This window comes from Oenanthe melanoleuca, chromosome 22, assembly GCF_029582105.1.
Source record: "Oenanthe melanoleuca isolate GR-GAL-2019-014 chromosome 22, OMel1.0, whole genome shotgun sequence".
In the NCBI taxonomy this organism is placed as follows: domain Eukaryota; kingdom Metazoa; phylum Chordata; class Aves; order Passeriformes; family Muscicapidae; genus Oenanthe; species Oenanthe melanoleuca.
This window is the reverse complement of record NC_079355.1, coordinates 3,806,699-3,820,181: the sequence shown is the minus strand read 5'-3', so window position 1 is coordinate 3,820,181 and position 13,483 is coordinate 3,806,699. Positions and strand designations below refer to the sequence as shown.

The following is a 13,483-nucleotide window of genomic DNA, read 5'->3' as shown; positions in this document are numbered from 1 at the left end:
CCCATGGATCCCATCCCATGGATCCCATAAATCAAATCCCATAAATCCCATAAATCCCATCCCACCCCATCCTATCCCATAAATCCCATCCCATAAATCCCATAATTCACATAAATCCCATGAATCACATAAATCCCATAAATCCCATCTCATCCCACCCCATGGATCTCATCCCATGGATCCCATAAATCCCGTAAATCCCATCCCATGGATACCATAAATCAAATCCCATAAATCCCATAAATCCCATCCCACCCTACCCCATCCCATCCCATGGATCCCATCCCATGGATCCCATAAATCAAATCCCATAAATCCCACAAATCATATCCCATGGATCCCATAAATCAAATCCCATAAATCAAATCCCATAAATCCCACCCCATCCCATCCCATGGATCCCATCCCATGGATCCCATAAACCAAATCCCATCCCATCCCATATCCCATCCCATATCCCATCCCACCCCATCCCATCCCATAAATCCTATCAATCTCAACAATACCATCAATCCCATCCCAGGGGGCTCCTCCAGCCACCAGCCCCGTTCCCAGATCCCTGCTCAGACCCTGCTGTGACCTGCCCTGCAGCTGGCAGGGACAGGGACAGGACAATTCAGGGACAGGGGACAGGACATCTCAGGGACAGGAGGGGACTGACAGGACAATCCAGGGACAGGGGACAGGACATCTCAGGGACAGGAGGTGACCGACAGGACATCTCAGGGACAGGAGGGGACACTTCCCCGAGCTGTCCTGCAGCTGGAGGTTCCCGGGGAGCAGCTGCCCAGGGACGCCGCCGGGAGCAGGCAGAGCTCGGGGCTCCCCTTTCAGCCCCCCTGAGCCTCGGGGTTCAGGATCTCCCTTCCCAGGGCTGCAGGGACACGGCTGGGAGCAGGTGACAGTGACACAGAGAGCAGGGACCAGGTGACAGTGACACAGAGAGCAGGGACCAGGTGACAGTGACACAAGAAGGGGCAGGTGATGGTGGCACAAGGAGTGAGGGGCAGGTGGCAGTGACAAGGAGCAGGAGGCAGGTGACAGTGACACAAAGAGGGGCAGGTGACGGTGACACAGAGCCCAGGGCCAGGTGACAGTGACACAGAGAGCGAGGGGCAGGTGATGGTGGCACAAGGAGTGAGGGGCAGGTGACAATGACACAAAGGGGGGAGGTGACAGTGACACAAAACCCAGGGGCCAGGTGACAGTGACAAAGACTGAGGGGCAGGTGACAGTGACACAAAGAGCAGGGACCAGGTGATGGTGGCACAAAGAGGGGCAGGTGACAATGACACAAAGAGGGGCAGGTGACAGTGACACAGCCCAGGGCCAGGTGACAGTGACACAGAGAGCGAGGGGCAGGTGACAGTGACACACAGCCCAGGACCAGGTGACAATGACACAAAGAGGGGCAGGTGACAGTGACACAGCCCAGGACCAGGTGACAGTGACACAGCCCAGGGGCAGGTGACAGTGACAGTGACACAAAGAGGGGCAGGTGACAGTGACACAGCCCAGGACCAGGTGACAGTGACACAAAGAGGGGCAGGTGACAGTGACACAGCCCAGCCCAGGCTCACACTCCGGGGTTTTTCCGACACACCAGAACCGGGGCCGGGCCGGGCCGTGCCCGGGCAGAGGAGCCCGCGCTGCTCCCGGTGCCGCCGCCGGTTCGCGGCCCCTCCCGGCCCCTCCTGGCCGCTCCACAAAGCGGCCCCGGCACCGTTAGCGGAACAAAAACACAACATAATCCCAGCTTAAATCACCGGCGAGCTCCCTGCAGCCAAAGCTCTGCCAAACCTTTATCCACCGCCTTTTCCTTCGTGGGTTTTTTTCTTAGTGTTTTTGTTTGTTTTGGTTTTTTTTTTAACTCAGATTTAACCTTTTGAGCCCGGGCTTGTCGGCACTTCTGCTCAGAAACATTTCGCACGCTGCTGGGAATGCGATTCCCCGGGGCGGGGAGGGCCAGGTTTGCTGCTGAAGTGTCCGACAGAGCTCAGAAATTTCCTGGTTTTTGGAGGAGTGTGACCAGGCAGAAGTGAAAACTCAATTTTTCTGCAGGTAAGGATAACCAACCCCATTTCCCAGGGTTCAGGACGGGATTTCCTGGAGCATCCCAGAGCTGCAAAACCCCAGTGAGGACAGAGAAGCAGCCCCGGCCCAGGACCCGCCCGCTCAATCCCGGGATAATCCCGGGATTATATCCCGATATAAACCCAGGTTCAGCTGCAAAACAAACCAGGAGAAGTTCCTGGGTTTCGAGCGAGCCGGAGCGGGGGAGGGCACGCCATGAATCCCGGGATGCTCAGCCTGGAACAGCTCGTTTCCATTCTTCCTCGCGCTGTTTTTCCCACCACACTCCCACTTTCTGATCTGACTCAAACTTTTCCCTGGGAAGGCAGAGCTTCAAAGAGAAAGGGAGCACGTTCTGCATGTTCTGCCTGGAAAATGTTTAACTGAAACACTGCAGCGCTTGTGAAATGAATGGTGGCGTTTAAAAGCTGTCAAAACAACAACAACAAAAAAAAGCTTCAATCGTGAGTTTCCCTTTTTTTTTTTTTTTTTTTTTTTTTTTTTTTTTTTTTTCCCCCAAGGAAAAAACAAAAATATTCCCTGACTCCGACAGGAATTTGTAAATTGTCTTAATTTGGAATGGAGCCATGGAACCATGGATCTTTAAGGATCTTTCCAAGCCATTCTCTGATTGATATCCCCGCATCAACCCAAGCTTTATTTCCTTGCAAATGGAGAAAATCCTCACCAAGCCCTGGATACACAAAGGGAGAGGGCGGAAAAAAATACAAAAAACCCCCCACATTTCCTGGAGCCGGCTGCAGATCCCCGGGGAGGGAAATCACGTCCTCAGCAGCACTGGGGCAGCTCCTGTGGCTCCGGGAGGAGGAGGAGGGACAGGAGCTGCCGGAGGATTTGGGGACCCTGTCGTTGTCGGTGTCCCCGGGTCCCCTCCGCGCCCAGCCTGGCACAAACAACGCTGCCTCTGGCCATGTCATGCCTTAAAATAGCTGCTCCTACATCAGCCTCTCTCCAGCGGCGGCGGCAGCAGCGAGACATGGCCGACAGCAGCTGATCCCGCTCCGATCCGCCCCGGCTCCCGGCGCTCGCCAAGGTACGCTCGGCGGTCGCCCAAACCCTTCCCCGCGGGTCCCGGCGTGTCCTGAGCCGCGGGGCCCGGCCCGGCTCCCTCCGGCACCCGCGGGAGCGTTCCCGAATCCCACGGGAGCGTTCCCGAATCCCACGGGAGCGATCCTGAATCCCACGGGAGCGATCCTGAATCCCTCACGTCTCCCTGCATCCCACGGGAGCGTTCCCGAACCTCTCACCTCTCCCTGCATCCCATGGGAGCATTCCTGAATCCCACAGGATCATCCTTGAATCCCATGGGAACATTCCTGAATCTTATGGAATAATTCCTGAATCCCACGGGATCATTCCTGAATCCTTCACCTCTCCCTGCATCCCATGGGATCATCCCTGCATTGCACTCCTGAATCCCATGGAATCATTCCTGAATCCCACAGGATCATTCCTGCACCCCACGGGATCATTCCTGAATCCCATGGAATCATTCCTGAATCCCACAGGATCATTCCTGCACCCCACGGGATCATTCCTGCACCCCACGGGATCATTCCTGAATCCCATGGGATCATTCCTGCAACCCCGGGATCATTCCTGAATCCCATGGGATTATTCCTGAATCCCGCACCTCTCCCTGCACCCCCCCCGGACCCTCCCCGCACCCCTCAGGACCATTCCTGCATCCCACGGGACCCTCCCCTCATCCCACGGGACCCTCCCCTCATCCCACGGGACCCTCCCCGCAGCCCCCGGACCCTCCCCTCCCTCCCGGCAGGGCCCCGAGCCCCGGACCCGCTCCCCGGGGGATTCCAGCCCAGCCCGGGCGGTGCCAGGAGCGCTCCGGGGCCGTTCCCACCCCCCGAGCTGAGCCCGGAGCCCTCGGGGGGCTGCGAGCGGCTCCGGGCCCGCCTGGGTGGGGATTGTTGTTTTTCCCAGCCAGCTGTGGTGATAAGAGGGGCTGGATGACGATTTTTGTTTTTCCCAGCCAGCTGTGGCGATAAGAGGGGCTGGGTTGGGATTTTTGTTTTTCCCAGCCAGCTGTGGCGATAAGAGGGGCTGGATGACGATTTTTGTTTTTCCCAGCCAGCTGTGGCCATAAGAGGGGCTGGATGACGATTTTTGTTTTTCCCAGCCAGCTGTGGCGATAAGAGGGGCTGGGTGGGGATTTTTGGGGTTTTTTTGGCGATAAGCGGAGCTGGAATTTCGCCGTTCCAGCTCTCTCCGTGCTCCCGGCGCTGCCCGGGGCCGGGGACGCGTGGCTGTGCTGCAGCCAAGGTCACACAAGGTTTCCCAGCTGGGCTCTGCCAAGCCCGAGTTCCAAGCCTGGAGGAGCCCAGGATCCACCGGGACCGGGGGTGACATTCGGACAGAGCTGGGGACCGGGGGTGACATTCGGACAGAGCTGGGGACAGGGGGTGACATTCGGACAGGGCTGGGGATCGGGAGTGACATTCGGACAGGGCTGGGGACCGGGGGTGACACTCGGTGACACTCGGGCAGGGCTGGCAGCACCCCGGGTGACACTCGAGCAGAGCTGGGGACCGGGGGTGACACTCGGGCAGAGCTGGGGACCGGGGGTGACATTCGGGCAGAGCTGGGGACCGGGGGGTGACATTCGGGCAGAGCTGGGGACCGGGGGTGACACTCGGGCAGGGCTAGCAGCATCCCAGGGGTGACATTCGGGCAGGGCTGAGGACCTGGGGTGACATTCGGGCAGAGCTGGGGATCGGGAGGTGACATTCGGACAGGGCTGGGGACCGGGGGGGTGACACTCGGTGACACTCGGGCAGGGCTGGCAGCACCCCGGGGGTGACATTCGGACAGGGCTGGGGACCGGGGGTGACACTCGGTGACACTCGGGCAGGGCTGGCAGCACCCCGGGGGCGCCAGGCAGGGTCTGAGCTGCCCCCCCGGCACACGGAAGGGGCGGGGGGACATCCCGGGGTCCCTCCTGGGCTCCCTCCTGCCCTTGCCGTGTTTTTCTCTGCGTTGCCAAGAAATGGCGGGAGGCTGTGGAGGCTCCGGAGGCTCGGGAGGCTCTGGAGGCTCGGGAGGCTCCGGAGGCTCGGGAGGCTCTGGAGGCTCTGGAGGCTCGGGAGGCTGTGGAGGCTCCGGAGGCTCGGGAATGTCACCGAGCAGGGACAGGCTGCGCCCCGGCCCCAGCTGGGAGGGGAGGGGAGGCTCCAGGGCACCCGGGGCAGCAGCGGTTGAGGCGAGAGGGAGAATTTCTCCTTCTGAGGGAGCACAGAGAGGCCTCGCCGAGCACATCTGGACGCAGCTGGAGCTGCGAGGGGGAGGGTCCTGGCAGATGTGTGACGATCCGCAGCTTTGGGAGCAGGAGGAGCTGCTGGAGCTCATGTCCTGCAGTTAACCCTTCACACCCCGGACAGCCCTGCAGTTAACCCTTCCCATCCCAGAGCAGCCCTGCAGTTAACCCTTCCCGCTCCGGACAGCCCTGCAGTTAACCCTTCACACCTCGGACAGCCCTGCAGTTAACCCTTCCCACCCCAGGAGCGCGCCCAGCGAGGGTTAACCCTGCCCGCCCTGCCCAGCGAGGGTTAACCCTGCCCGCCCTGCCCAGCGAGGGTTAACCCTGCCCGCCCTGCCCGCGGGGTTTGTGCCGCTCTGGAACAGGCTGGGCCCTGGCCAGGCTGCCTGGCGCCATCTGGAACCCTCCACCTGTTTGGGGGTTTTTCCTCCCGGCGCTGGTGCCGTGCCCAGACCTGGCCGCCTCTCCTCAGGCTGGCACCGGCCCCTGGCAGCCGAGGCACGGGAGGCGCTGCTGGGCGCGGCATCTCCTGCCAAGGTGGCCCCAGCCCAGAGCCTCCGGCTGCCTCCCCAGCCCTGGCAGCAGAAGTTTCTCCCCAGCAGTTTTCCCTCAGGGAAGGGATGGAGGGAATGCTCGGCTCCCGACGGCAGCAGGGTGAGAGCTGGCTGCTCTGGGCTGCTGTTTGCACAGCAGGGATGGAGTGAGAGGTCCCAGATGGCAGAACTGCAGAGCCCCAAAATCCCTGAGGCTGGAAAAGCCCAGCAGGGTCACCGAGTCCAAGCTGTGCCCGACGCCCACTCTGTCACCAGCCCCGAGCACTGAGAGCCACCTCCAGCTGTTCCTTGGCGACTCCAAACCCCCCTGGGCAGTTCCAACCCCTGCCCACCCTTTCCATGGGGAAATTCCTGCTGGTTCCACCCTGAGCTCCCCTGCCCAGCCTGAGGCCGTTCCCTCTCCTCCTGTCCCTGTTCCTGGCAGAAATCCCAAATCCCCCCGGCTGTCCCCTCCTGGCAGGGACTTGTGCAGAGCCAGAAATTCGCCCTGAGCCTCCTTTTCTCCAGGCTGAGCCCCTTCCCGGCTCCCTCAGCCCCTCCAGGTGCTCCAGCCCCGCTCCCTGCCCCGCACGCCCCTCGGTCAGGATCCCTCTCTCCTGACAGCCTCTCCCCTAATTCCCAACAGGACCGTGGGTGGCAGCAGCAGCAGCAGTGACCCCCAGGCCCCCGCCCGGGCTCCGCGCCCCCACAGGCATGCCTGGTGGCTCTGGGCAGCTCCCATGGCGTTCCTGTCCAGGCTCTACAGGAGCAGCGGCCGCTCCCCGAGCCGGGCGCCGCGGGACGAGCGCGGGACCCACCCGATCCTCAGCGTCTGCGAGCTGGAGCGGCTGCTCTACACGGGCAAAACCGCCTGCAACCACGCCGACGAGGTGTGGCCAGGCCTCTACCTGGGAGACCAGTGAGTGCCGAGGGACTGGGGGACACTCTGCGGTGGGGACACGGGCAGGGACCACTCTGGGGTGGGGACAGGGGCAGGGGACACTCTGGGGTGGGGACATGGGCAGGGGACACTCTGGGGTGGGGACACGGGCAGGGACCACTCTGGGGTGGGGACAGGGGCAAGGGACACTCTGGGGTGGGGACACTCTGGGGTGGGGACACGAGCAGGGGACACTCTGGGGTGGGGACAGGGGCAGGGGCCACTCTGGGGTGGGGCCACTCTGGGGTGGGGACACGGGCAGGGGACACTCTGGGGTGGGGACAGGGGCAGGGGACACTCTGAGGTGGGGACACGGGCAGGGGCCACTCAGGGGTGAGGACAGGGGCAGGGGACACTCTGGGGTAGGGACAGGGTCAGGGGCCACTCTGGGGTGGGGACAGGGGCAGGGGACACTCTGGGGTGGGGACACTCTGGGGTGGGGACACGAGCAGGGGCCACTCTGGGGTGGGGACACGGGCAGGGGCCACTCTGGGGTAGGGACAGGGTCAGGGGCCACTCTGGGGTGGGGACAGGGGCAGGGACCACTCTGGGGTGGGGACACGGGCAGGAGACACTCTGGGGTGGGGACACTCTGGGGTGGGGACACGGGCAGGGACCACTCGGGGTGGGAACACGGGCAGGGGCCACTCTGGGGTGGGGACAGGGGCCGGGACCACTCTGGGGTGGGGACACGGCCACCTTGTCACTCCCCACAGAGCCCTGAAGGCGGCTGTGCTCAGCTGGGGTTGGGCTCATTCTCCAGGCACTGACACAAACAGAGAATTCAGCCTGAAGCTGCATCATGGGGAATTTAGGGTTGGATGTCAGGAAAAAGTTTTTTACTGGAAGAGTGATAAAGGACTGGAATGGTCTGCCCTGGAGGTGGTGGAGTCACCATCCCTGGATGTGTTTAAAAGATGGGATGTGGCACTGGGTGCCGTGGGGTAGTTGAGGGTGGGGCTGGGTTGGACTCGATGGTGTTGGAGGTCTCTTGCAACCTGGTGGTTCTGAGATGCTAATTCAGTGATTGTGTGATTCGGTGGTTTGGTGATTCTGTGATTCTGAGATTCAGTGATTTTCTGTGACTCAGTTATTCAGTGATTGTGTGATTCTGTAATTGGGTGATTCTATGATTTCTGTGATTCTGCCATTGGGTGATTCAGTGATTCTGTGATACAGTGATTTCTGTGATTCTGTGATTTCTGTGACTCAGTTATTCAGTGACTGCATGATTCTGTAATTCTGTAATTTTTTTATTCTGTCATTAACACTGTAATCCTGTGGGGAAGGTGAGGCAGAGCAGGATGTGATGGGTGTGGAGCACTGGGAGGAAGGAGGAAGGAGGTGACAGGGCTGTGCAGGCAGCACGTCCACAGAGCCAGAACCACACTAAACCCCAAGAGATCACCCTAAACCCCAACAACCCCAAAAACCCGCCGGATTTTCACATCCACCTCTCTCATCCAGAACCATTTGCCTGGGACAGCCTTTCCGTGGTGCTGGGGACACTTCACCGAGGTGAGCTGTCCCCTGGGCGCTGTGTCCCCGCAGAGACATCGCCTCGAACCGGCGGGAGCTGCTGCAGCTGCGCATCACCCACGTGCTGAACGCCTCCCACTGCCGCTGGCGCGGCGGCGCCGAGTACTACGAGGGCACGGGCATCCGCTACCTGGGCATCGAGGCGCACGACTCGCCCTCCTTCGACATGAGCCCCTACTTCTACCCGGCTGCCGACTTCATCCACCAGGCGCTGAATGAAGGTTCTGAGCCAGGGAGAGGAGGAGAGGGCAGGGAGAGGGAGAGGGAGAGGGAGAGGGAGAGGGAGAGGGAGAGGAGAGGGAGAGGGAGAGGGAGAGGGAGAGGGAGAGGGAGAGGGAGAGGGAGAGGGAGAGGGAGAGGGAGAGGGAGAGGGAGAGGCATGGCATGGCATGGCATGGCAGAGTTGCCCCAGGGAGGTGGGAGCTGGGGGCTGAGGATCCTGGGGTTTTGAGGCTGGGATGGTGTCTCCTTATGGGGTCACCTCAATTCTGTTCCCCTGGATGGGTTCACCTCAATGAAGTCTCCTCATGGGATCACTCCAGTGGTGTCCCCTCCACAGGATAACCCCAATGGTGTCTCGTGTCTCCTCACGAGATCACCCCAATGGTGTTCCTTCATGGGATCACCCCAATGGTTTTTCTTCATGAGATCACCTCCATGGTGTCCCCTGGATGGGATAACCCCAGTGGTGTCCCCTCTGCAGGACAACCCCAATGGTGTCTCGTGTCTCCTCATGGGATGACCCCAATGGTTTTTCCTCATGGGATCACCTCCATGGTGTCTCTTCATGGGATGACCCCAATGGTTTTTCCTCATGGGATCACCCCCATGGTGTCCCCTGGATAGGATAACCCCAGTGGTGTCCCCTCTACACGACAACCCCAATGGTTTTTCCCCATGGGATCACCTCCATGGTGTCCTGTGACCTCGATGCTGTCCCCCTCAAGGGACCACCCCAGTGGTGTCCCCTGCGTGCCACCCCCTCCTCCCCAGAGGGAACAGGCTGGATGACACCACTGTCCCCCAGGTCACAGCCCCCACCTGTGTCCTGAGCTGTTCTGGGCCTGTTCTGTCCCTTTGGGGCCACCAGGACTCGGTGACACCCTTTGCCACGGGGTGACCCGGGTGGGCCCAGCTGGGGGCTCAGCAGCTTTTCCATGGGGAGTTTCCAGGCGGTGCTGACTCCGTGCCCTGTCCCTGCAGGGAGGATCCTGGTGCACTGCGCTGTCGGGGTCAGCAGGTCGGCCACCCTGGTCCTCGCCTACCTCATGATCCGCCACCACATGCCCCTGGTGGAAGCCATAAAGACGGTCAAGGACCACCGAGGGATCATCCCCAACCGCGGCTTCCTGCGCCAGCTGGTGGCCCTGGACAACGCCCTGCGCCTCAAGAGGAGCTCCTGAGGGCACCTGGAGCCCAGCCCAGCCTGGCTGTGCCCCCAGCCCCTGGCCATGGCTCCCATCCCGGCCCCACGTCACCATCTCTGCATCCCTGCGGCCTCCAGGGAGCCCTCACGGCTTTGTTGTCCCCCCCTGTGGCGTTTGTGTCCCTCCCTGGCTGTGTGTCCCCTGTCGTGTGTCCCTGCTGGCGTCAGCTCCGGTGTGGGGGCTCAGCCCAGCTCCCCTCGTGCTGTGCGGGTGTGTCCTGGTGTCACCCTGTGAATAAAGGCACTGCTGAGGAACGGCCTGGGCACGCCCCGTGGGCTGGGACAGCGCGGTGGCACCTGTGACAGGGCTGGGACAGCGCGGTGGCACCTGTGACAGGGCTGGGACAGCACGGGTGGGACCTGTGACAGGGCTGGGGACAGCGCAGGTGGCACCTGTCACAGGGCTGGGACAGCGCGGTGGCACCTGTGACAGGGCTGGGACAGCGCGGGTGGCACCTGTCACAGGGCTGGGACAGCGCGGTGGCACCTGTGACAGGGCTGGGACAGCGCAGGTGGCACCTGTGACAGGGCTGGGACAGCGCGGGTGGCACCTGTGACAGGGCTGGGACAGCGCGGTGGCACCTGTCACAGGGCTGGGACAGCGCGGGTGGCACCTGTGACAGGGCTGGGACAGCGCGGTGGCACCTGTCACAGGGCTGGGACAGCGCGGGTGGCACCTGTGACAGGGCTGGGACAGCGTGGGTGGCACCTGTGACAGGGCTGGGACAGCGCGGTGGCACCTGTCACAGGGCTGGGACAGCGCGGGTGGCACCTGTGACAGGGCTGGGACAGCACAGGTGGCACCTGTGACAGGGCTGGGACAGCGCGGGTGGCACCTGTGACAGGGCTGGGACAGCGCCAGTGGCACCTGTGACAGGGCTGGGACAGCGCGGGTGGCACCTGTCACAGGGCTGGGGACAGCGTGGGTGGCACCTGTGACAGGGCTGGGACAGCGCGGGTGGCACCTGTGACAGGGCTGGGGACAGCGCAGGTGGCACCTGTGATAGGGCTGGGACAGCGCGGGTGGCACCTGTGACAGGGCTGGGGCAGTGCGGTGGCACCTGTGACAGGGCTGGGACAGCGCGGTGGCACCTTTGACAGGGCTGGGACAGCGCCAGTGGCACCTGTGACAGGGCTGGGACAGCGCGGTGGCACCTTTGACAGGGCTGGGGACAGCGCAGGTGGCACCTGTGACAGGGCTGGGGACAGTGCAGGTGGCACCTGTCACAGGGCTGGGACAGCGCAGGTGGCACCTGTCACAGGGCTGGGGACAGCGCAGGTGGCACCTGTGACAGGGCTGGGACAGCGCGGGTGGCACCTGTGACAGGGCTGGGGACAGTGCAGGTGGCACCTGTGACAGGGCTGGGACAGTGCAGGTGGCACCTGTGACAGGGCTGGGACAGCACCAGTGGCACCTGTGACAGGGCTGGGACAGCGCGGTGGCACCTGTCACAGGGCTGGGACAGTGCAGGTGGCACCTGTGACAGGGCTAGGACAGCACGGGTGGCACCTGTTACAGGGCTGGGACAGCACGGGTGGCACCTGTCACAGGAGACTGAGTGCTCAGGGTCGAGATAGACCCCAGTGCCCCCAGATTCTCAGTCCAGGGATCAAACCTGAGATTACATTTTACACCCAAACCTGAGCCCTGCTCAGGGCCTGTCCTGGGGTTCCCCACTCCCATTCTCTCCTGGGATTGCCCATTTTATTAACCCGGGATTATTTTGGGACAGGCTGGGGATGGACTGGGATTAACTGGGATAGCCTCGGGACAGGCTGGGGATGGACTGGGATTAACTGGGATAGCCTCGGGACAGGCTGGGGATGGACTGGGATTAACTGGGATAGCCTCGGGACAGGCTGGGCCCGGACCAGGAGGGAATCTCCCTCCCCGCGGGTGCTTTGGGACCCGGGCTGAGCTCCGGGCTGGAATTTCCCGGGATTTCCCGGCATTTCTGGCGGGTCTCTCCCATTCACACCCGCCCTCGCCTCCATCTCACCTCCCACGGCGGCTGCCGCAGATTTTGGGCTGAGGGAGGAGCTGGGCTGGCAGAGCCGGGAATTCCCTGACAGAGCAAAGCGCTGGGGACACGCGAGGGGTCACCGCCCACTCCCCGCTGCCACCGAGCCCGGTTTGCAGCTCCCTTTTTATAGGATGGTTTTCTTTGTAGTAATCAATAATTGGTATTGGTTTGTTGTCATTATTCTGCAAGGTCAGCAGTGGTGCTCAAAGGAACTTCCAAACTCCCGTGGGACAGCTCTTGGGACAATCGGTCATGTAACCATCTGGTCTTTGGAGATAAAAAACAGAAGTGGGAATTCTGATCTTTAGCAGATAGTTTGTGATTGATCACACAGGAAATCTGATTCTGCAAAAAAACCTTTCAGACTATGGAAAACCTTTTTTTTTTTTTTTTTTTTTTTTTTTACAGACTGGTATACACAATATTCATAACGGGGGATTTAAACAGAGTGGGTTTAATCATATATTCCCCTTTATCTAGGTCCATGCTCTTTTCTTATTTTGAGTATTCAGGTTTATACAAACTCCAAAACTTCTATGATTAACACGAATCATTTATCAATTATTCAATGGCATCACTGACCCCCCAGGCCCACGGCACCCACACCAAGTCAGACCCCCCGATCGCGCCGTTTTCCCCAATTTTTCACACATCCATGAGAAGATTACGTCAGCGGTGACATCACCAACCCCTCCAGGGCCGGCCACTCCCCAAAACTGTGCCCACATCGGGGTGGCACCGACGATTTGCCCATTCCCCACTTTCGAGAGAAGGTGACATCTGCAGTGACATCATGGAGAGCTCAGAAGCTGCGCAGCTTCCCTTGATTAGTTAATTTCCGTTGGTTATCAATACGGGAAGGAGACGATGCGCCAGTGACATCACAACATATATCACACAGCTGAAAGCGTGACGTCACCAACGACCCCGCGTCCTGCAATACCTCCTATCTTAAACACAAGGGAAATGACGCCACAGCGACGTCAGGACCCCCCGGCGGTCAGATGGGACTGTGCAATGTCGTAACGCAGGGCGCACACGTCACGCAGCCGCGTGCCGCTCCCATTCATCATTTCCATGAACCGGAAGGATCGCAGAGAACGCCGCCGAGCCCGGACCTAGCGCCGCGCCACTGCTCTGCAGGTCATGGCGACATTGCTATCCCCGCCCAGCCCTCCCCGCTCCTTCTTCTACTCACTCTAAATCATTCTGTCCTTCCCTTCCGTCCCCGGTCTCGCTTCTCCGCCCCGCATCGCCTCTCCGCCGCGCTCCGCGCTCGCTAATTAGCAATGCTAATTTATGCGCACGAAACCACGCCCCTCCGCCGTTCACTTTACGGCAGCGAGGGGGGTTTTGCGACAGTTGGCGGGCGCGGAGCGGGTGGCGGCGGCAGGACCGGGGATGCCGGGGGTTTTCAGGGGGGTTTCTGAAGGATCACGGGGATTTTCAGGGGGGTTTCTGAGGCGATCCCGGGGATCTCTGAGGAATCCCGGGGGTTTTCAGGGCTCCCGGGGCTCTCTGAGGGATCCCGGGAGTTTTCAGGGGGGTTTCTGAGGGTATCTTGGGGGTCTCTGAGGGATCCCGGGGGTTTTCAGGGATCACGGGGATTTTCAGGGGGGTTTCTGAGGCGATCCCGGGGATCTCTGAGGAATC

General features: G+C 61.0%; 1 protein-coding gene and 1 non-coding gene across 4 annotated transcripts; one reads left to right on the top strand and one right to left on the bottom strand.

The window, feature by feature from the left end:
- The first annotated feature begins 1,601 nt into the window (after positions 1-1,601).
- DUSP26 (dual specificity phosphatase 26) lies at positions 1,602-10,061 on the top strand. 3 transcript variants are annotated; one of them, XM_056508796.1, is made up of 6 exons: positions 1,602-2,061; positions 2,403-2,537; positions 2,627-3,127; positions 6,548-6,820; positions 8,393-8,601; positions 9,584-10,061. In XM_056508796.1, exons 4-6 carry the CDS (start codon positions 6,642-6,644, stop codon positions 9,781-9,783), a joined length of 588 nt encoding a protein of 195 aa, XP_056364771.1. In that variant the 5' UTR covers positions 1,602-2,061; positions 2,403-2,537; positions 2,627-3,127; positions 6,548-6,641; the 3' UTR covers positions 9,784-10,061. The 3 variants fall into 3 exon arrangements, with proteins under 3 accessions (XP_056364771.1, XP_056364770.1, XP_056364769.1); XM_056508795.1 differs by having other exon boundaries at positions 2,399-2,537; XM_056508794.1 differs by lacking the exons at positions 1,602-2,061; positions 2,403-2,537 and having other exon boundaries at positions 2,593-3,127.
- A 2,767-nt stretch (positions 10,062-12,828) lies between these two features.
- Positions 12,829-12,922, bottom strand: LOC130262081 (small nucleolar RNA U13). The gene has a single exon (XR_008842060.1). It is a non-coding gene; the product is annotated as a small nucleolar RNA U13 (small nucleolar RNA).
- Between the last annotated feature and the right edge of the window lie 561 nt (positions 12,923-13,483).